We start from the raw sequence: 20,982 nt of genomic DNA, 5'->3' as shown, positions 1-20,982 counted from the left end.
TTATTTCATTCTTTTTTATGGCTGAGTAGTATTCCATTGTGTATATGTACCACATCTTCTTTATCCATTCATCTCTCAATGGACACTTACGTTGCTTCCATGTCTTAGCTATTGTAAATCATGCTGCTATAAACATTGAGGTGCGTGTATATTTTTGAATTAGAGTTTTCTCAGGTATATGCCCAGGAGTGGGATTGCTGGACCATATGGTAGGTCTATTTTTAGTTTTTAAAGGATGCTTCATACTGTTCTCCATAGTGGCTGTACCAATTTACACTCCCACCTACAGTGTAGGAGGGTTCCCTTTTCTCCACACCCTCTCCAGCATTTGTTGTTTGTAGCTTTTCTGATGATGCCCATTCTAACTGGTGTGGGGTGATACCTCATTGTAGTTTTGATTTGCATTTCTCTAATGATTAGTGATGTTGAGCATCTTTTCATGTGCTTCTTGGCCACCTGTATGTCTTCTTTGGAGAAATGTCTACTTAGGTCTTCTGCCCATTTTTTTTTTTTTTTTTTTTTTTGTGGTACGCGGGCCTCTCACTGCTGTGGCCTCTCCGGTTGCGGAGCACAGGCTCCAGACGCGCAGGCTCAGCGGCCATGGCTCACGGGCCCAGCCGCTCCGCGGCATGTGGGATCCTCCCGGACTGGGGCACAAACCTGTGTCCCCTGCATCGGCAGGCGGACTCTCAACCACTGCGCCACCCGGGAAGCCCCCTGCCCATTTTTTGATTGGGTTGTTTGTTTTTTTGATATTGAGCTATATGAGCTGTTCATATATTTTGGAAATTAATCCCTTGTCGGTTGTATCATTTGCAAGTATTTTCTCCCAGTCCGTAGGCTGTCTTTTTGTTTTGTTTATGGTTTCTTTTGCTATGCAAAAGCTTATAAGTTTGGTTAGGTCCCGTTTGTTTATTTTTGCCTTTATTTCTTTTGCCTTGGGAGACCTAAGAAAACATTGCTACAATTTATGTCAGAGAATGTTTGCCTGTATTCTCTTCTAGGAGTTTTATGGTGTCATGTCTTATGTTTAAGTCTTTAAGGCATTTTGAGTTTATTTTTGTGTATGGTGAGAGGGCGTGTTCTAACTTCATTGATTTACATGCGGCTGTCCAGCTTTCCCATCAGCACTTGCTGAAGAGACTGTCTTTTCTCCATTGTATGCTCTCGCCTACTTTGTCATGGGTTTATTTCTGGGCTCTCTATTCTGTTCCATTGATCTCTATGTCTGTTTTTGTGCTTCATTCCTTCTTAAGGCTGGATAACAGTGCGTTGTAGGGATGGACCGCGTTTTGTGTGTCCCTTCATCTGCCGATGGACTTTTGGTTTGTTTCCATCTTGTGACGACTGTGAATAATGCTGTTCACATCCTCTTTTTTTGTGTCTGACTTCTTTTGCTTCAAGTGTGTTCATGAGATCCATCTGTGTTGCTGTGTGTACTTACAGCTTGTTCATTCTCCTTGCTGTGTAGCATCCCATGGTGTGAATATAACACAGTTTCTTTATCCATTTACTTTTGGTGGGCTTTTGGGTAGTTTCCAGTTCCTGGCTTATTATGGGTAGTGCAGTGAACATTCTGTGCATGTCTCTTTGGTGAATATATGTGCATATTTCTGTCCAGTGTGTACCCAGCAGTGGAACTGCTAGGGTGTGTGTGTGCTTCCCCCGTTTCCCACTTCATATTGTTACTTGAGTATTTTCTTACTGAAAACTCATTGTACGCATACATTTTGACACCCTTTCTGTGGGTGGGGATCTCACTTTACATAACCGTTGCCCCAACAATAGACAATGAGATCGTTAGCATCTTTTTGCTCTTATAAATGTCATTTACACATACATCTGGGGGTAATCAAGGTGGTGGCTGGGGCATTTGTTCAAACATTAACACGTTTACTAACCACCGACTGTGACCCCAGGGCCCAGGAGCACAAAGATGATCAGGACATGGTCCCTACCATCAAAAGCCTCTTGGACCAGATCTGGGGCCAGCAAGTAACTTGAATAAGGGCGGTGGACTGGATATAAATGTTTTTTCTTAGAATCCACAGTCCCTTTGGTCTGTTGTTTTCTCCCTTGTGATAGATTCACATCCCAAGATATATTTTGCACAAGCACAGTGACGAATGGCAACAGTCCTTGGCCTGAGTGTTGGAGAGACAGGAGGGAATGGTGGGGAGTATGGCAGTCAGGCATGTAGCACAGGCCTCAGCTCAGGGTGGCAGCCACTGCTCAGCTCTGAACACTTGTTGCCCCTTGTTGTGAGCGTGGGCTGGGGGGGAGGGGGAGACAGGCCAATATTTCTCTTTTTTGAGATGCTGGCTATGTGGATTTTATAGAAAATCTCCCAATTTTTAAATATTAGAAATAAATTAAAAAATACACACTGCATGAAAAATAAAGACCAAGAAACTGTCACAGACCAGGGCAGACTGAAGAGACATGACACAACACTAAATGCCATGTGGCACCTGGATTGGATCCTGGAATAGAAAGAGGATGGGATGGAAAAGTCCGATAAAGTCCAGAGTTTAGTTAATAACATGCCGGTGTTGATTTCTTAGTTTTCACCATGTTTCCTGGTCATGTAAGATGTTAACAATGGAGGAAACAGGGTGACGGGTCCATAGGAGCTCTCGGTACTATCTTTGCAACTTCAAAAAATATTTTCTTATTGGAGTAGAGTTGATTTACAATGTTGTGTTAGTTTCAGGTGTACAGCAAAGGGACTCAGTTATACCCATACCTATATCCACTCTCTATTAGATTTTTTTTCCCTTATAGGTCATTCCAGAATAGTGGGGAGAGTTCCCTGTGCTGCACAGTAGGTCCTTATTAGTTATATCTATTTTAGATATAGTAGTGTGTATATGACAGTCCCAATCTCCCAATTTATCCCTGCCTTCCCTTTCCCCCCTGGTAGCTATAAGATTGTTTTCTACATCTGTAACTCATTTTTGTTTTGTAAATAAGTTCATTTGTACCATTTTTTAGATTCCACCTGTAAGCGAATCATATGATATTTGTCTTTCTCTGTCTGACTTACTTCACTCAGTATGACAATCTCTAGGTCCATCCATGTTGCTGCAAATGGCATTATTTTGTTCTTTTTATGGCTGAGTAATATTCCACTGTATATATGTACCACATCTTCTTTAGCCATTCATCTGTCAGTGGACATTTAGGTTGCTTTCATGTCTTGGCTATTGTAAACAGTGCTGCAATGAACACTGGGCGGCATGTATCTTTTCGAATTATGGTTTTCTCTGGATATATGCCCAGGAGTGGGATTGCTGGATCATATGGTAGCTCTATTTTTAGTTTTTTAAGGAACCTCCATGCTGTTCTCCATAGTGGCTGTATCAATTTACATTCCCACCAACAGTGCAGGAGGGTTCCCTTTTCTCCACATCCTCTCCAGCATTTATTTGTAGATTTTTTTGATGATGACCATTCTGACAGACGTGAGGTGGTACCTCACTATAGTTTTGATTTGCATTTCTCTAATAATTAGTGATGTTGAGCATCTTTTCATGTGCTTTTTGGCCATCTGTATGTCTTCTTTAGGGAAGTAACTTTTCTGTATGTCGAAAATTATTCCAAAATAAAGTTTGCTAAAACTCTCTCTCTGTCTCTGTCTCTCTGTCTCTCTCTCTCTCACACACAAACACACACACACACACACACACACACACACACACACACACACTGCACTGGGCATTGAGTAGACTGTGCAGGTCTAAGAAAACACATCTGCAGATTCTGCCTCTGGGCCGTGAGTTTTGCAAGCCCTGCTCTGGACCCCACAAGCCCTTCACTTTTCTCTCCAGGTGCCCCTTCCCCCTCCCAAAGTCCAGGTACCTTGCCCGGCTAACCCAGACCTGTTCCTGGTCACAGGTGGCCCAGAGGCATCGGGAGCGGCGGGCGCTGCAGTGTAAGCTGAGCATGAAGGTTTTTGGGCATGAGCTGAGCTTTGTGGACTGCGGGGCGATGGGGAGTCATGTGACACGCCAGTCCCTGAACCTGGCCGAGCTTGCTGTCAAGCTCCTGAAGGTACCTCAGGCTGGGCTCGGCCCCTCCCTGTCGTCTGGTCCGAAGATGTTTCCTTTGATGCTTTGGGGAAATACTAAAGTACTTTCAGACTTAAGAGCATGGAATTTGGAGCCAGACTGCCCAAGTTCAAAAACTGGCTGCACCACTTACCACCTTGGGCATGTTGCTGAACTTGCCACGGCCTCAGTTTCTTTATCTGTGAAATGGGAATGATAGAATAGTAATAGTATAATAATATCTACTTCATAGAGCTGTTGAATCAAGTGACTTCATGCAGTAAAAATGCAACCACACGTTTCGAGTGTGCCTGGCACATACTAAGTGCTCTGTACCGCAGGCAGGGCCCACACCGCTCCTTACCTGGCTGACCCTGGATGCTTGACCTCTGACCATGTCTCTTGGTAAATTATCTTGGTTCAAACCCCAGCTCTTCCTGTTTCTAGCTACATGGGCTCGGCCGGGTTATTTTATCTGTTTGTGGGCTCTGTTTTCTCATCTGGAAACTGGAGACAATGATAAGGTCCCCTCTGAGGGCTGTGTGAGGGTTAAGTGAGGCCGTCACATGCACTGTTACGGTTCTCTGACTGCAGGGGCAGGAGGTGCAGGTGAACCGAAGGCTGAACCTGGCCATGGAGGAGCTCACTTTTCCCACCATGTCTGGACTCCTAGCCCAGCTGACCCTGAACGCCTCAGCTGCCATCAACATCCAGGTCGGAGGGACAGCCAACTTCCAGCAGCGCTCGGATTTCTCTGTGAATGGTTATGTCAAGCCCAGGTAGCTGGCTCCTCAGAGCTGGGGGAGGTGGGTGGGTGGGGGCCTCCCCCTGCAGAGAGCTGGGGCATCAGCATGGGCTGGAGGGGAGCCCCGCTCTGCTGACCACCTGTTATATCAGCTACTGTTGATGGAGTGTTTTTTGTGCCAAGAGACTTTGAGGAGAACCTGGGCGGCTACCCACTTTACAGGTGAGAAGACTGAGGCTTGACGAGGTGAGGTTCCATGCCCGAGGTGGCACAGCAGTGCGAGGCAGCTGAGATTCGTCTCGTGCCACAACTCCACTCTTCCCTCTGCCCGCTCTGCCTCTGAGGGGAGGGGAGATGGGAGAGAGGGAAAAGCATTTAAGGCACACGGGCTCTGAGCCCACTGAACTCACATGGCCACTCACGAGGTGGACACTTTCCTTCTTCCCACTAAGGGTTGAGGAAACTGAGACTCAGGATGCGTGCACAGCTGACCCAGGGCCACATGGCACGAAGGATTTTGAGCAGCATTTGACAATGCTCACCTTCCCAGGCCTGCTGGGCGACTGTCCCAGCCACTAAGCCGACCTGTCCTTGGTTTCTGGGTCTGATGTGGGGTATGTGGGTGTCCTGTGACGGCTGCTTTTTGGCATGGAGACCCTGGGTTTGGGCTCCAGAACTGGCTGTTCCATATCCCGACTGTGGGACCCACACAGCTGGTGTCACCCCTCTGAGCCTCGGTTTCCCCATCTGTAAAATGGGACTAGTGATGGTGAGGGTTCGATGGTGATGTGTAGAGTGCTTGGCACACATGGAGTGCGTGTCAGTGGTGTTCATGGTGGAAGGGCAGCTCTGGCTCAGGACCACGGAGAGCAGCCGGGTGGGTTGGTGCTGGCTTTGCTGTTGCCTGGGGCGGCAGGATGCAGTTGTGTGCCTCTTCCTCAGCGCCCTACTCCAGATCTCAGCGCAGATGGGCACAGTGGGCACCCTGGGGCAGGCTGGGCTGAGGTGGGTGACCGGCGTCCGTGGCACCGCCAGCCTGGATGGAGGGATCCGGATAAAGAAGGGCCAGGACCTCAGGGTGCATCTGAACACACCCGAGGAGGCTGTGGAGCTGCTCCGCTTCAGGTGGGTTCCCGCACCTGGAGAGGGAGCCCGTGAGTGCACCTGTGTGCGAGCCAGGCTGGGCACAGGTGTGGGTGCATGTGTCTGTGAGAGTGTGTGCACGATCACCTTGCATGTGCACCTGTGTCTGACCACGTGTATCTGTGAGTGTGTGTGCCTAAGGATGTGCCTGTGAGTCTGTGTATGTGAATGTGTGTCTGTGGGCGTGTTTGTGAGAGTGTGTGCGCATGTCAGTGAGTGGGCTACACGTGGGCGTGCGTGTGTGTGCACATGTGTCAAGGTGGGGTGGGTGTGTCTGTGACAGGGACTGAGGGCAGCCTAGAGGTGGGGATTTCCACACTCCTCAGCAATTTATGGGGGTCCCTCCTGAGGCCTGCTTGTCCCCAGCCCCCTGGAGAGGTGACACTTAGAGAACAGTGATTTCCAAGGAAACGGGAGAAGCCAGGCTGCCCCCACCTCCACCTGCCTCCTTCCCTGTGTCCCACCCTTGCTGGAGGCGCTGCTGCCCTCCTGACCCTCTCCCGGCAGCAGCCAGTAGGGTCCTTTAAAATGTCAGTTAAGTCCTATCGTGCTCCCCCCTCCCCTGTTTAAAATCCCTTGCTTGCTTCTAGGATAACCCAGCTCCACATGATTCTCCTGCCCGATGGAGGCCCTGCCCACACCCCTCACCTGTCTCCTGTCACTCCTTCCTGCCCCTCGCTACCCCCTTCCCTTCTGACCCCCTCTCACCACCCTTTTATCTGTGCTACCAAAGAGCCCCCTTTTCTCGCACCCCAGGGCCTTTGCACCTGCTGTTCCCTTTGTTTGGAGTGCTGGCTCCTCCTCATCCTTTGATTCTCTGACCGAATGTTACCCCTACAGAGAGTCCTTTCCAAACCCTGAGCTGAAGAACGTCCTGCTCTGTCTCCAGGACAGACCCTATGCCCATGCCGTGCCCCATTTTAGGTTTTTCATAGTGCTTGTCACCCTCTGTGTTCATGGAGTGTCTCCCCCACCAGTGTGCAGACTCCCCAAAGGCCTGTCCTGTTGATAGTGGGATTTGCCCTAGTGCCTTGCCCTGGTGGCTTTATGGTTGAGTGAAAACAGCTCGCCTGGCCCTTTCCTCCTTTCCCACCCAGCTCTCAGCTGTTTCTCATCACTGGGGATGGCATGAGGAGCCTCAGTCCTGCTCACGTCCCTTCTGAGGCCCGATCCTGTACCGACAAGGAAGGTAGGTGTCAGCATGGCCTCCGTGTCATTGTCCCGAGATGGTTGTCCTGGGGGCTGAGGGCTAAGATGCAAGGTCCAAATTCCAGAGTTACTCTTCTGCCCTAAAAGTACTTAAGCCCCTTAACTCAACGATGCTGCTTCTAGAACTCTACCTTATGAAAATAAACCAAAATCATTTTAAAATGCCCTGTGCCCAGAGATGTTCGTTGCGTCATTATTTACAGAGCAAAAAAATAGGCAGCAACTCAAATATCCAACAGTAGGCGAATGGCTTATTGTAAGGGCCTTTGAGCTAAGAATAGACTTTTACATTTCCAAATGCAGAAAAATAATCAAAAGGACTATTTCATAGCATGAGAAATTTGTGAAATTCATATTTCAGTGTCCATAAATGAAGTTTTATTGGTGCAGAGCCACGCCCGTTGCCTGTGGCTTTTCTTCAGCAACAGCAGAGTTGAGTAACAGACTGTGTGACCAGCAGAACCTCAAATATTTACTATCTGGCCATTTACAGAAAACGTTTGCCAATTCCTGGTTTAGTAAAGTACTGAGATATCCCATAACTTTTAAGCTCTGTAATGAAGGACATGTTTTAATAGCACGAGAAAATTTTTTTGATAATAACATCAGGTGAAAGGCAACAAAATTGAAAACAGAGGGGAAGGAGGTATACCAAACAGTCACAGATCTTGCAGTCATGTTGGGGCTGAGGTGGGGGAGGGGCCTACTTAAATGATTTCTTTAGGCTAAATTCTGTCCTAAATGCTTGCTGAGCTGTTAATCCTCACAGCTACACCATGGGGCTGGAACTGTTATCACTCCCAGCTGACAGATGAGAAACACCAAAGCACAGAGATGTTAAGTAACTTGTCCAAGGTCACACAGCTGGGAAGTGGCAGAACTGGAATGTGGATCCAGGCATTCTTGCTCCAGAGCCTGTGTCCTACACAGTACTGCCCGACACTCTGATAGTCTGTCTACACCAGGGGTCCTCAACTGGGGACAATTTTTGGCCCCTCGGGACATTTGGCGATGTCTGGATACATTTTGAGGTGTCATCCTGGTGCGGGAGGTGCTACCAGTATCTAGTGGGTTGAGTCCAGGACAGCTTCCCACAACAAGAAATTATCCAGACCAGTGTGTCGATAGCGCCAAGGCTGAGAAACCCTGGTCTACACAGTACCGCCTCATACAGTTAATGTCTACACGATACTGTTTCTCAAAAGAATGTAGAGATGCTCCTTCTTTGCTGATGGGCGCATCCATGGCCTGCCTCGAGCCCTCTGGCTCTCTACTGACCATGCTGCCTCCTCCCTTTCTCACAGCGTCCCGCACTTGGGGCTGGCAGCTGTGCACTGAAGTGAGCTGGCCTCCAGCCGGGCAGCCCTACCTGCTCTCGGTGCCTGTGTTTGCGGCTGTGATGCTGAAGAAGCAGGACCGGGGGCTCCAACGCTATCTGCTGGAAGCTGCCTATACCCTCCACCCCCCGGTAGGCCCTACGGAATGGCTCCTCCTTTCCCAGCCAGGTTCTGGGTCTCCCTAGGTCTTCTACTCAGGCCTCAGCCTTGGGGATCACTCATAAAGACATGGGCCTCCTCCCTGGAGCAGGACCAGCTGGGCTGGTCCTGCTGTAGTCTCCCTCCTGCCTCAGGACCCTTGCACATGCTGATCCTCTGTCCCTGGCTTGATGACTTGTACCTCTGAATCAATCTTCAGAGCTCACTTTAGGGGAGTCACCTCCTCAGTGAAGCCTGCCCTGATTACCCCGAAGTGGTCATATTCCCTTGTTATGTGCTCTAGTACGATCATGTTCCTTCCCCTTAGATCACATTTGTGTTCATTACTGAAACCAGTTGGTTAAGATCTGTCTTCCCCACTAGTCACTCAGTTCCTGGGAACAGTGCCTGTTTTTCTCACCCCTGTGTCCCCAGCACCTGGCACAGAATGGGCACTCAGCAGCACCCTATCTGATTTCCCAGTTCCCGCTCTTGTCTCCTTACCATATGTTCTCCACCAGCAGCCAGACAGACCTTCCAAATTCCCAAAATGACTGTGTCCCTCCCCCGCTCAGAAGTCTCCAGTGGCTCCTATTCCTCTCAGAGTAGGACCCACTCGCCCTGACCAATAGGCTTTCAGTGATCCAGCCATGCCGGCCTCTCCTCCCCATCTCCGCAAATGTTTACCAGGCTCACCGCTCTCCAGACACACCGACCTCCTTTTTATTAAATGCCAAGTGCATTGCTGCCCCAGGGCCTTTGCACTGTCTGTTTCCTCTGCCTGGAACAGTCTTTCCCAGACATCCACTCAACTCCTTTCCTTGCTTCCTTCAAGTTTCATCAAATGCCCCCTCCTCAGAGGCAGCTTCCCTCCCTGACCACCCAGTCCAGAACAATGACCCTGTCAGGGCCCCTGACCCTCTGAGTTTGTCAGCAGAGCGCTCAGCAGCTGGTGGTGGTGAGCTGCTGTCTTACCTACTTCTGTGTCTGGAGGTCCTGTGCCTCCCCCTCTAGAATGTAGGTGCCAAGAGGGCGGGACTTTGTGTCTAACACTCAGTTGCATTCCCTGTGCCTGCAACTGTGCCTCACACACAGTAGTCAACATTTATTGGTACTAAATGAATGACGATGATGCAGGGTTGGTTTTTTTTAAAATTAATTTTTATTTATTTTTGGCTACGTTGGGTCTTCTTTGCAGTACGTGGGCTGCTCATTGTGGCTTCTCTTGTTGCGGAGCACGAGCCCTAGGCACGTGGGCTTTGGTAGTTGTGGCACGCGGGCTCAGTAGTCGTGGCTCATGGGCTCTAGCGTGCAGGCTCAGTAGTTGTGGCGCATGGGCTTAGTTGCTCTGCGGCATGTGGGATCTTCCCAGACCAGGCCTCGAACCCGTGTCCCCTGCATTGGCAGGCGGATTCTTAACCACTGCACCACCAGGGACGTCCCTGATGCAGGTTTTTAAAGGGGGCCCGTGTCTTAGGCTGTGTTTTCCCAGAAGCAGACTGGAGCCAAGGATTTGGGTAAAAGTGTGGATGAAGAAAAGACTCCAGGAGGACCCAGGAAGAGGGTGGAGAAAATAGGGTAGGGAAGGGGAAGAAGCTGAGCAGGAGTGATGGCAGGTGCAGTGGCAGCCTCAGCGTGATCCCTGGGCAGCCCTGGAGCAGGAGTTAATCTCAGAGTTTGGTCCCCTTGAGGCTAAGGAGCCGGGATGTTTTTCCCTCCTGTGCCAGAGGGCAATGCTCTGGAGGTCCCAGGGGTTAGGAGCAAAGTGCACGGAAGCTGGGAGATGAGCATGCTGAGCTGGTCAAGGGTGGAGGGGATCTGGGCAGGGTGCCGATGGTGTGCGATAAGCCTCCTTCCCTGGCTGTTCGCTGAACAATCTGAGATCCTGTCCCTGGGGTCCTGAGTTGTCCTGTAGGACTCTCCTCCAGGATACGGATCCCCAAATTCCTGGTTTGGGGGTTCTTATCTGTTCTTAGCAGGACAAGGATAAGCATAAGAACTCAAGTTTTTGAAGGTGGGGGGCCTGGATGGGTTCTTGATCTTGAGGACTCTGCTGTGTTTCCAGAAGGACTGCTGGCTCCCTCAAGAAGCCTCAGCCCACGTCTTCATGGGCACGCCCAGGTCGGAAGTGCCCAGGGACGTCGGGGTGGATGTCAGCTACAGCCGGCCCCAGAGGAAGTTCCGGCTCAAGCTTCTCCATCCCAAGAAGAAAATTGAGTTGGACGGTAATGACAGTGTTCCCACCCATCACCGTGCCCTCGGCCATGTGCCAGATGCAGCCCGCTCGCTGTGGATTCCTCAGCCACCCTCTGAGGTCGGCACTAAATATAGCCCCATTATATGGGCGAGGAGCCACAGGCTCGGAGATTAGGAAGCCAGCAGGACCTCCCCTGGTGAACACAGGGGCGGAGCCAGGATGTTGAACCCTGGTCTCTAAACTCTCGCTTTGTCTCCCAGGAAAGATTGACACTCTGCAAAGTGGCTGCATGGGTCACCTGGAACTGATACTGGACGACAGGGACGTCTACTACGTCAAGGTTTGTTTCCTGTCCTCAGCCCACCGGCGTTGGCTCCTGCCACCTCCCTGGGCATTTCAAGCCCCAGTCCCTGCTTACTCATCACCACCTCATTTGGTGTTTTAGCTGTTCTTCTCCTTCCACCTACCAATAACGTTTGTGACTTCTTGTTACCCAGAAGAGTAGGAAGAAGAAAAAAATGAGCTCAAATCTCACCACTATTGATGTCATAAATTGATAATATTAGTAACACAGGAGCATGCTTTAAAAAATTCAGAGTAGAGAAAGGTATAAAAAGGTAAGTAAAAGAGTGCCACTCCCCAGATTTCCAGAAGAAATGTCAATGCACACACCAAGAAATCTGTATGAGTTCCCCAGGGCTGCCTTAACAAAGTACCCCAAATTTGGAGGTGCTTAAACAATGGAAAATTTTCCCTCGCACTTCTGGAGGCTGGAAGTTCAAAATCAAGGTGTTGGCAGGGTTGGTTCCTTCTAAGGACTGTGAGGGAGAATCTAGTCCATGCTTCTCTCTTAGTTTTTAGTAGCCTCAGGCATTTCTTGGCTTGTAGATAGCTGTCTTCTCTCTGTATCTCCACATTGTCTGCCTTCTGTAGGTATCTGTGTCCAAATTTCTCTTTTTGTAAGTTTACCAGTCATGCTGGATTAGGGTCCATCCTAATGACCTCACTGGATCATCTGCAAAGTCCCTTTTTCCAAGTAAGGTCGCATTCACAGGTCCTGGGGGTTAGGACCACAACTTCTTTTGAGGGGGGAGCACAGTTCAACCCATAATACAGTTCAACCCATAATACTATAGATTTATAAAACCTTTCAGTTTTGAGTTTAGTTTTTGTTTTATTCTTTGCATGCTGCTTTTTTTTTTTTTCAGTCAAAAATATATCTTTTTGTACCAGCACATACTGGTACAATTTAATTTAGTTAAAAAAATAGGTAATTCATTTAAATGATTCCAAGTTCAAAAGGTACAGAAGGGCATAGAACTGAGTGTCTAGTACGATGGCCCCTATACACATGACTATTTAAGTGAGTCAGAGTAACAGAAAGTTAAAGATATGGTTTCTCAGCTGCACTGGCCACTTTTTAGAACTTTCCCATCATTGTAGAAAGTTCTATGGGTCAGCACAGGTATAGAGTTAAAAACTTTCCCTTACACCCCTCCTCAAAGCCAATCATTGTTCATTTTCTGGGACTCCTCTTAGAAATCATCTATGCCCACAATCCCCAAATAGATATCAATATATTTCCCCCCCCATCTTTTATTTTAAAAACAAGAATGTCTACCATGTATTTTGAATGGCCGCATAATAGTCAATGGGATGGAATTTATTTAGCTGGTTCCGTAGTGGAGGGCTCTGGAGTTTTTCCCGGGTTCTTGGTCTTATAAATCACCCTTCCATCTTCAGGGTAAATTCTTAGCAGTGGAATTCCTGGAGCAAAGGTGTGTGCGTTTTTCTCTTCGTTATAGGTACTTTTTAAGGTTCTCAACCAGGAGGACCTGGATGGGACTCAGTGGGTCCATTGAAGCCCCTGCAATTGTGCAGAAGTTTTGTGTCTGTCCCCCTTCTGGGGAGAGGGTTTAGACCTTCCATCTGATGCTCAAGCAGGTCAGTGACTCCAAAAAGGACAAAAACAGCAGGTGTAGACTCGCTCCTGCCAAGCAGGACCTCTGGGCCCCTTTGGCCGTGAGTCTGATGATTCTGCCTCGGTCTCCAGTGATTTCTCAGAGAGGTCTGGGTTGAAAATCTGGAGCCAGGGCTGGAATTTTTGCTACATAAACACACTCTCAGCTCCTAGATCTGCTTCCTGTCCGGGTGGGAAGACCAAGTATCAGGGGAGAGCATCTTGCCCCTAAAGCCCCAGCTGCTTGACGGCTGAGACTACAAATCATTTTCAGAGCTCCCGGGAGCCCTCGAAGCAGTCCCTGTTCACTAAGCGCACAAGTGCTGATTGCCTGCACCTCCCTGCAGACCTGCCTGCCGCCCTCCAGAGGGCTGTCTGCAGCCTGGAAACATTGGCCTTTAGAGAAACTCCAGTTCTAGCTGCCTCAGAGCCGTCATGATTAACGGTAACAGCTGGGGCTCTGGAAATTTCCAAAGCCTGTTCTCGGGGTGGCGGGCCACGGGTGACTTTGACCCCGGGTCCCTCTTTTAGTCCTCTTGGTAAGCCCATAGGAGATGAGGAAACTAAGGCAGATGAGCTCAGGAATACAAAGCAGCAAAGCTGGGTTCGACTCAGCTGAGTGTTTATGGGGTTTAAGGATGGCGTGGAGGAAAGTGTTAGATTTCAGTGCCCCCTCCGCTGGGTGCAATGATAGAGCATCCCCAAGTCCCAAGTTACCTGGAGAGCCCCAGTTTACCGTTGACCCAGCTCAATATGATTAGTGGTCTCTTTAACCGTTAAGTGTCCTGGTTTGGATGAGAAATTCTACAGTCATCCTGTTCATGGGCTGCACTTTGAGAACAATTACAGCTACTGCCGAGAAGCTTCTGTTACAAACCAGAGAAAATCATCTCCAAGACACACCATTAAGTGAGAGAAGCAGAGGAGAGTGGAGAGCCTGCATCTGTTTTTGTGCAGAGTAAGAGGGAACGTGCACGTGTGTGATGGAGTGCACACATACACACACGTGCGTGCACAGACGCTCCCACAGACTCATACATATAGGCCCATGCTGTCTCTGGAAGATGCCCAAGAAGTGGACACAGTGGTTGCCTTGAGGGAGACTGGGAGACCAAGAAGGGGAACGAAACCTATATTTTTCATTGTCTTTATTAATTTATTCAATGACTGTTTATCAAGCACCTACAATGTGCCAGGAAGACAGCACACAAAAGAGATACACACACAAAATTCTCTCCTTTTGGAGCTTACATTCTCATAGGAGAGATATCAGTAAAATAAATAAGCAAATTGTCGTGATAGGTGAGTGTAAGCACTATAGGAAAAGGGAATCAGTGAGCTGGATCCAGGGGTCTGAAGTTATGTGAGAAGAAGGGTCTGAGGGTTGGCTTCAGTTTTATTTTTTTAAATTTTTATTATTTAAAAAAAAATTTATTTGGCTGCGCCGGGTCTTAGTTGCAGCACGCGGGATCTTCGTTGCAGCATGCGGGATCTTTCTTTAGTAGCGGCACGCGGGATCTTTAGTTGCGGCATGTGGGATCTAGTTCCCTGACGAGAGATCAAACCCGGGTTCCCTGAATTGGGAGTGTGGAATCTTAGCCACTGGACCACCAGGGAAGTCCCACGGCTTCAGTTTAAAATAGGCTGACAGGTTAAGCCTGATTGAGAAGATAGCTTTTAGCTAAGACATAAAGCGTGTGCGGAAGAGAGCCATGTGGTTCTCTGGGGGAAGGGTATTGCAAGTAAAGAGCACAACGTGTACAAAGGTTCTGGGACAGGAAAGTGCACAGAAGCACAGCCTGAGCCCCCATGTGCTTGGAGTGGAATAGGAGAAGGGACAGAAAGGTGGGAGGACAGATCATGTAAGGCTTTGCCAAAGAGTAATCAGAAGAGAGTGATTTGTGACCGTTGTCAAGGAACAAAGGCAAAAACAGGATTTACAAGAGAGTATAAAATAGTGGACAGTCTGGAAATAGTGAGGTCGTTTTTACATCTTTTGGGTAAACAGATCAGCTGGCAGCAGCAGAGAGGTCCTTGGGATTGGTCTACAGTTGGGGTGGCCGTCAGAGATGACAGCTGCCATTGCTATGGGCTGTAGTTGCTCTGGAAAACCTCAACGATGGAGACACAGAGCATGTTTGGGGCCATCTGTGTGTCCTGCCTCCCGGTGTCTGTGGGCAGTTTTGCCTGCGTCTGGCCAGGGCTGCACTGCTGACTTCCAAAGAAAGTCTTGGCCTTGTTGGCCTTTGCAAGGACTTTGGCTTTTACCCTGAGGAAGAGAGGTGTGCCATGATCCTATGGAAGGGCTTGCCCTGGTCACCAGGGTGGGAGCCAGGAGAGCCGGGAGAAGAATGTCACAGGAACACAGTGGTGATGAGCAGGCTCAAGCCGGGGCAGTGGTGGAGGTGGCTGAAGTGGTCGGGTCCCTGAATATTCTGCAGGGAGAGCTGGCCAGAGTCCCTGATAGATTGGACGGGGTGTTGAGGTTGGGGGGATAGGGAGGAAGGGTCCTTCAAACTTATGTCTGAATTTGTAACAGAGATGACCTATTTTGAACAATATTGAGCTTAAGAAATTGCAGCAGGATCAGCCTAGAAGCCCATTAGCCAGGCTGTGTCTCCTGCCCTCTGTCCGGTCCTGGTTCTTGCGGTCCGGGTGGAGCCTGCTGTCAGAGCCTGTCCCCTCAAGGGATGCTGGGGCCTTTCCAGGGCCGGAGCAACCTGTGGCCAGCAGCAGGTGGTGAGGCTCAGCGGATCGAGGCCCAGCTGGAGGTGAAACTGGTGACATCGGGCAGCCCTGTGGTCCTCGCCGGGAACCTCAGCCGGCAGGCAGGCAGCAGGCTGGCCTTCTCCATGTCACTGAGCAACCTGCTGAGTGACCAGGCCCACGTGTCAGGTAGGAGGAGGGACCCCTTTCTGCCACTTTTCTTCAATGGCCAGGCTTGGGGAGGGGAGGGCGGAGTGCCCCACTTGGAGTCCCCATCACCCGATCCCCCAGTATTCACATTCCATCCACGGAAAATCCAGGCTCTGTATCTGCTCGCAGCTTCTGCCTGAGTCCCCCAGATGCCCCTCCAATGCGCTCGACTGCTCTGCAGGAACCGTCAACCAGCACCTTTTGGGGTGTTTGGATTCTGACCCATGTTACATGTTACACAATGTGTAAAAAACACATTTCGCATTTTGACCCAAATTGCATGGGGCACTGTTTGTATCTTGAACACACAGACTGGCCTGGGTACTGACCAATCTGACCAGATGCCCGCCCTGGTGCCAGAGCTGGCTTGGGGCCCTCCTGGCGATGCTGCTCGTGGGGTGTTCTCGGAGATTCCAGGGGAGTGATGTGTGTGGCTAGGGCTGTTGACTAGCTGGCCTATGCTTTTTTTTTTGTTTTGCGGTACGCGGGCCTCTCACTGTTGTGGCCTCTCCCGTTGAGGAGCACAGGCTCCGGACGCGCAGGCTCAGCGGCCATGGCTCACGGGTCTAGCCGCTCCGCGGCATGTGGGATCCTCCCGGACCGGGGCACGAACCGTGTCCCCTGCATCGGCAGGCGGACTCTCAACCACTGCGCCACCAGGGAAGCCTATGCATTTTTGATATTTTAACCTGCATGGCTATACCTGTGTGATCTGGCTGATATCAGTGTAGCAGAAACAGGTTTCAGAAGGTGAAATTTACCTGATGGTCCTTGATGCACTCTGGTCCATTCTATTTTGTTCTACTTTATTTAAAACTTTTGGTCTGGACCCACAAAAGTGACTTTTGGGGTTGCCACCTGGACAGTGCAAAACACCGTCAGTGGCCCTGATGGCAGCATTCCTTGGCGGAGACTCAGGCACTGGTTCTATCGCGATACCCACCTGGGCGGTTCCCACTTTCTTTCCTCACCTGGTGCTGGGGGTAGGGTGTCAGTCTCTGGGGCGCAGGCCATGACCGCACCATGCCTGCTCTCCCCGCAGCACTGCTGGAGAAGAAGGCGGAGGAAGGGCAGCAGGTGGTGGCCCTGGGTGGCGAGCTCTTCGTGCCAGGGCTTGTGGGGCTGCGCACCCAAGGCCTGCTGCAGCAGCGGGCCCGCCTCTGGACCAGCTCCCTGGGGATCAAGTATGGCCTCCTGGGTACGGCACTGCATGCTGGCTGCGGGCGAGGTGGGGAGTGGCCGGACCTGCACCGTCTCCTGGGGCTGTGGCTCCGAGGGCTAAGGTGCCACTGTCACCTCGGGTGTTTTGGCCTCACCGTGAGGCTCCTTAGCCAGTGAGTCATTCCACTGGCTTTGTGTGGAGCTGAGCACCTGCCTGTTAAAAAAAAACCAAAACAAACAAACAAAAAACGCTATGTGTGTGTGTGTGTGTGTGTGTGTGTGTGTGTATGTGTGTGTGTGTTGGGGGGGGACATAAATCTGTCTCTTAAAACCTCCCCATCGGCAGGTTCCAGTGAGTGACATTAGGTGAGGCAGATCCAGGGGGCTGGCTGAAGCTGGGCTGTACTGGACGCTCCTCTGCTTGGAATGAGGATGGAGGGCTACCTGGCAGAGGAAGGGCAGGGGTTTTTGGGTTGCCCTGCACAGGTCAGGCGAAGGAGCTGGCACAGGAGTGCAGCACCAGGCAGAAGCTGCGGGTGGAGAGCAGCTCAGAGGCCACCTACAAGCTGGAGCTGGACCACGAGCTCCACTGCACGCAGATCCCAGCATTCAGCCACAAGGTGGGTGCCGGGGCTGGGCGGGGGGTCTGGAGAGAGCCCCCGGGGTTAGGGAAGTGGTGGGTGAGCACCCTGAACCCATCCTCAGAGAGATGTATTTACTCAAGGTCGTGAATGGGAACGGATTAGGAATTGGAACTTTAGTCTCATCTTTCCCCTGTTCAGTTGGTGTTTATTAAATACCTGCTCTATGCCCAGCACTGGGGGAGAGCTGTGCTTAAGGCAGCACCTAGTCTCTGCCATTCCATTGCTGGGGGAGGGTGTGTGGTAGAGAGGCAGAGACATGGACCAAATCAAGGAAAACGTAAGTGCCATGGGTGGTAAACAGGGCAGAGGCCGAGAGTGTAGCACAGGGGAGTCTAATTTGGACAGGGCAGCAGGGAAGGCTTCCTTGGGGAAAATGAATTTTAAGCTGAAAATTAAAATACGAGATAGTTCTGTTCCCAAGGAAGTGTGCCACAGGCAGAGGGAACAGCAAGTGCAAAGGTCCTGGGGCTGGAGGGTGATTGGAGCGGTTAAAGAACTGGCAGTTCATCAGAGTGGCTGGTGGGGTGAGCAAAAGGGAGAAGTGACTGTTCCTTTGTTAATTGTTACAAGTTTGCTTCTCCCCCTGAACTGTTGCCCCCACAAGGGAGGGGGCTTCTGGCTTCTTCATTCCTGGCTATCTAGTGCCCAGCGAAGTATCTACTTGGTACTTGGGGGAAAACGTGTTCAGTGAGTGAATAAATGGATGAGCCTGTGTTGCCTCGACCTGTGGTTCAGAGGTAGGAGGAGACAGTGGCTGCCAGGAGCCCACAGGTGGGAAGGCCTGATCCACAGAGGATCTGTCCAGGGAGCCGGAGGCTGCTGTGGGAGAGTGAGGGGAGGGGGAGATTTTGGGTTCATATGAAGCAGATCAGGAGTCATCTTCCCATGGCAGCTGGCTCTTTCTACTCCTTATCAGGGCATGGACCAGCGTGGGGCAGGTTAGCTTTTCACCTCGGGGCCAGAATTTAAGGGGACACCAGAAACTGTGAAGGTGAATCGTATTCTAATGCAATATTTTACAAGATCAAAACCAGTGCAAAAAAATCTGTGCTTCCTACAGAGCTGTCACCCCAGATAAGCAAGCCTGCATCTCAGGGCGGGTGGCTGTGAGGAGGCTCAGGTCTGCGTACACAAGGCTTCCTTGGGGGTCTCCCTGGTGGGGTGTCCCAGGTCCAGCTGCGGCATGAGGAGGGCTCAGGCCACCTCCACTGGGAGCTGGAGGCGAGCTATGGGAGGCACTGGGATGACAGCCGCAACAAGAGGCACCTCCGCATCAACCAGACCTTCCAGAACGACTCAGGCCCAGCCCTGAGCAATTACTTCATGGAGGTGAGTCCAGCCTCCGCAGAGCCGCGTCCCTGGGGCTCAGCTTGCACATGGCAGCTGGGCAGCCCTGCTGCCTGTCCCTGCAGGTCTTGGTTGCAAGGACGCAGGAGCTAAAACTCAGGCTCAGAGACCTTACCTGTGGCATCTCCAGCCCCCTCGCCCCTGGGGCAGTTAAACATTTGCTGGTGTGCCACGGGGCAGTTTGCAAGAGGGGCTTGGGAAATACAGATTTCCAGTGTAAAGATGCATTTTGGAAACGGTTCACTTGCAGGTTTTCCTGGAGGGTGAGCTCTTTTTGGTAAATCAGGAGTAACTGAGTGCTTAGTCCCCGAACGGGTATGTGCTCTTATAAGGCACACGTTACCTTTCTGAGTTTCCTAATTGTTTTAAAAAGTGTTTAATTGTGGTAAAATATACGTAACATGAAGTTGACCATTTTCACCATTTTTAGGCATATAGATTAGCAGCATTAAGCACCCTCATATTGCGCGGCCATCACCACCGTCTATCTCAAGAACTTTTTCATCTCATAGAACTGAAACTCTGTACCCATTAAACAGTAACTCTTCATCCTTCCCTCCCCCAGGCCCTGCAACCACCAATCTACTTTCTGTCTCTCTGAATTTCACTACTCTAGGTAAACTCATATAAGTGGAATTGTATAGCATCTGCCTTTTTGTGACTGGCCTATTTCACTTAGCATAATGTCCTCAAGGTTTATCCACATTGTAACATGAGTCAGAATTTCCTTCCTAGTCTGGGTAATACTCCATTGTATGGATGGACCCCGTTTTTTTGATCCATTCATTCATCAGTGGACACTTGGCTTCCACATGTGGCTTGTGTGAATAGTGCTGCTATGAACATGGGTGTACTGATATCTGTATGAGTCCCTGATTTCCATCCTTTGGGGTGTATATCCTGAAGTGGAATTGCTGGATCATACAATAATCTGACTTTTAATTTTTTGAGAAACTTCCATACTCTTTTCCATAGGAGCTGTACCATTTCACCATCTTAACATCAGCACACAAGGGTTCCAGTTTCTCTACATCCTCACCAACACTTCTTAATTTCTGGGTTTTTTTTATAGTAGCCATCTTAATGCGTATGAGGATCTTGTGGTTTTGGTTTGCGTTTCCTTAGTGATTGATGACGTTGAGCATCTTTTCATGGGCTTATTGGCTGTTTAATTATCATCTTTAGAGAAATGTCTATTCACATCCTTAGCCCATTTTGAATCAGGTTGTTTGATTTTGTTGTTGTGCTTGTTCAATTGTAGTTCTTTATATGTTCTGGATATTAACGCCTTATAAGATATATAGTTTACAAATATTTTCTCCCATTCCATGGGTTGCCTTTTTACTCTATGAATAGCATCCTTTGTTGCAGAAAAATGTTTAATTTTGATGTCGTTCAGCTTATTTATTTTTACTTTTGTTGCCTGTGTTTTAGGTGTCATGTTCAATAAATCAATTGCCAAATCCAATGTCACGAAGCTTTTCAATCCCATGTTTTCTTCTAAGAGTTTTATGGTTTTAGTTCTCATGTTTAGGTCTCTGATCCATTTTGAGTTAAACTGTGTATATTCATTCTTTTGCATTGAATATACAGTTTTTCCAGCACCATTTGTTGAAAAGACAGTCCTTTCCCCCAACCATAAATGTGAGAGTTTATTTCTGGGCAATCTGCTGTATTCCATTGGTCTATGTGTCTGTCTTTTATGTTGCAACATACTGTTTTGATTACTGTAGCTTTGTGAGACCTCCCTCTTCGTTCTTCTTTTTCAAGATTGTTTTGGCTATTTGGGGGTCCCTTGAGATTCCATATGAATTTTAAGATGGACTTTTCTATTTCTTCCAAAAAAATACTGTTGAGATTTTGATAGGGATTGCATTAAATCTGTAGATTGCTTTGGGTAGTATTGAACCTTAACAATATTAAGTCTTCCAACTCATGAACACAAGATGTCTTTCCATTTATTTATGTCTTCTCTAATTTCTTTCAGCGATGTTTTGTAGTTTTCAGTGTACAAGTCTTCTGCCTCCCTACTTAACTTCATTCCTAAGTATTACGTTGATTTTAAATCATACCAATACTCCATGAATAAATTCTCCTTGTGAAAAAATATAACATTTAAAGTAAGGCTAAAATTCC

At 49.3% G+C, this 20,982-nt stretch overlaps 1 protein-coding gene across 1 annotated transcript in view; it reads left to right on the top strand.

Annotated features, from left to right (window-relative positions):
* The window catches only part of LOC132506262 (uncharacterized), a 190,512-nt gene that overhangs the window by 70,158 nt on the left and 99,372 nt on the right, over positions 1–20,982 (top strand). Inside the window, exons 18-28 of the mRNA XM_060124800.1 lie at positions 3,898–4,053; positions 4,644–4,828; positions 5,737–5,919; positions 7,035–7,126; positions 8,451–8,614; positions 10,687–10,846; positions 11,079–11,158; positions 15,487–15,673; positions 16,737–16,892; positions 17,342–17,475; positions 18,670–18,828. Coding sequence (XP_059980783.1) covers positions 3,898–4,053; positions 4,644–4,828; positions 5,737–5,919; positions 7,035–7,126; positions 8,451–8,614; positions 10,687–10,846; positions 11,079–11,158; positions 15,487–15,673; positions 16,737–16,892; positions 17,342–17,475; positions 18,670–18,828 — 1,656 coding nt within the window. The remainder of the gene's footprint in view (positions 1–3,897; positions 4,054–4,643; positions 4,829–5,736; positions 5,920–7,034; positions 7,127–8,450; positions 8,615–10,686; positions 10,847–11,078; positions 11,159–15,486; positions 15,674–16,736; positions 16,893–17,341; positions 17,476–18,669; positions 18,829–20,982) is intronic.

Source organism: Lagenorhynchus albirostris, chromosome 15 (genome assembly GCF_949774975.1).
Source record: "Lagenorhynchus albirostris chromosome 15, mLagAlb1.1, whole genome shotgun sequence".
NCBI classification, from domain to species: Eukaryota; Metazoa; Chordata; class Mammalia; order Artiodactyla; family Delphinidae; genus Lagenorhynchus; species Lagenorhynchus albirostris.
The sequence above is the reverse complement of the archived record's forward strand: the minus strand, read 5'-3'. Positions and strand labels throughout refer to the sequence as shown.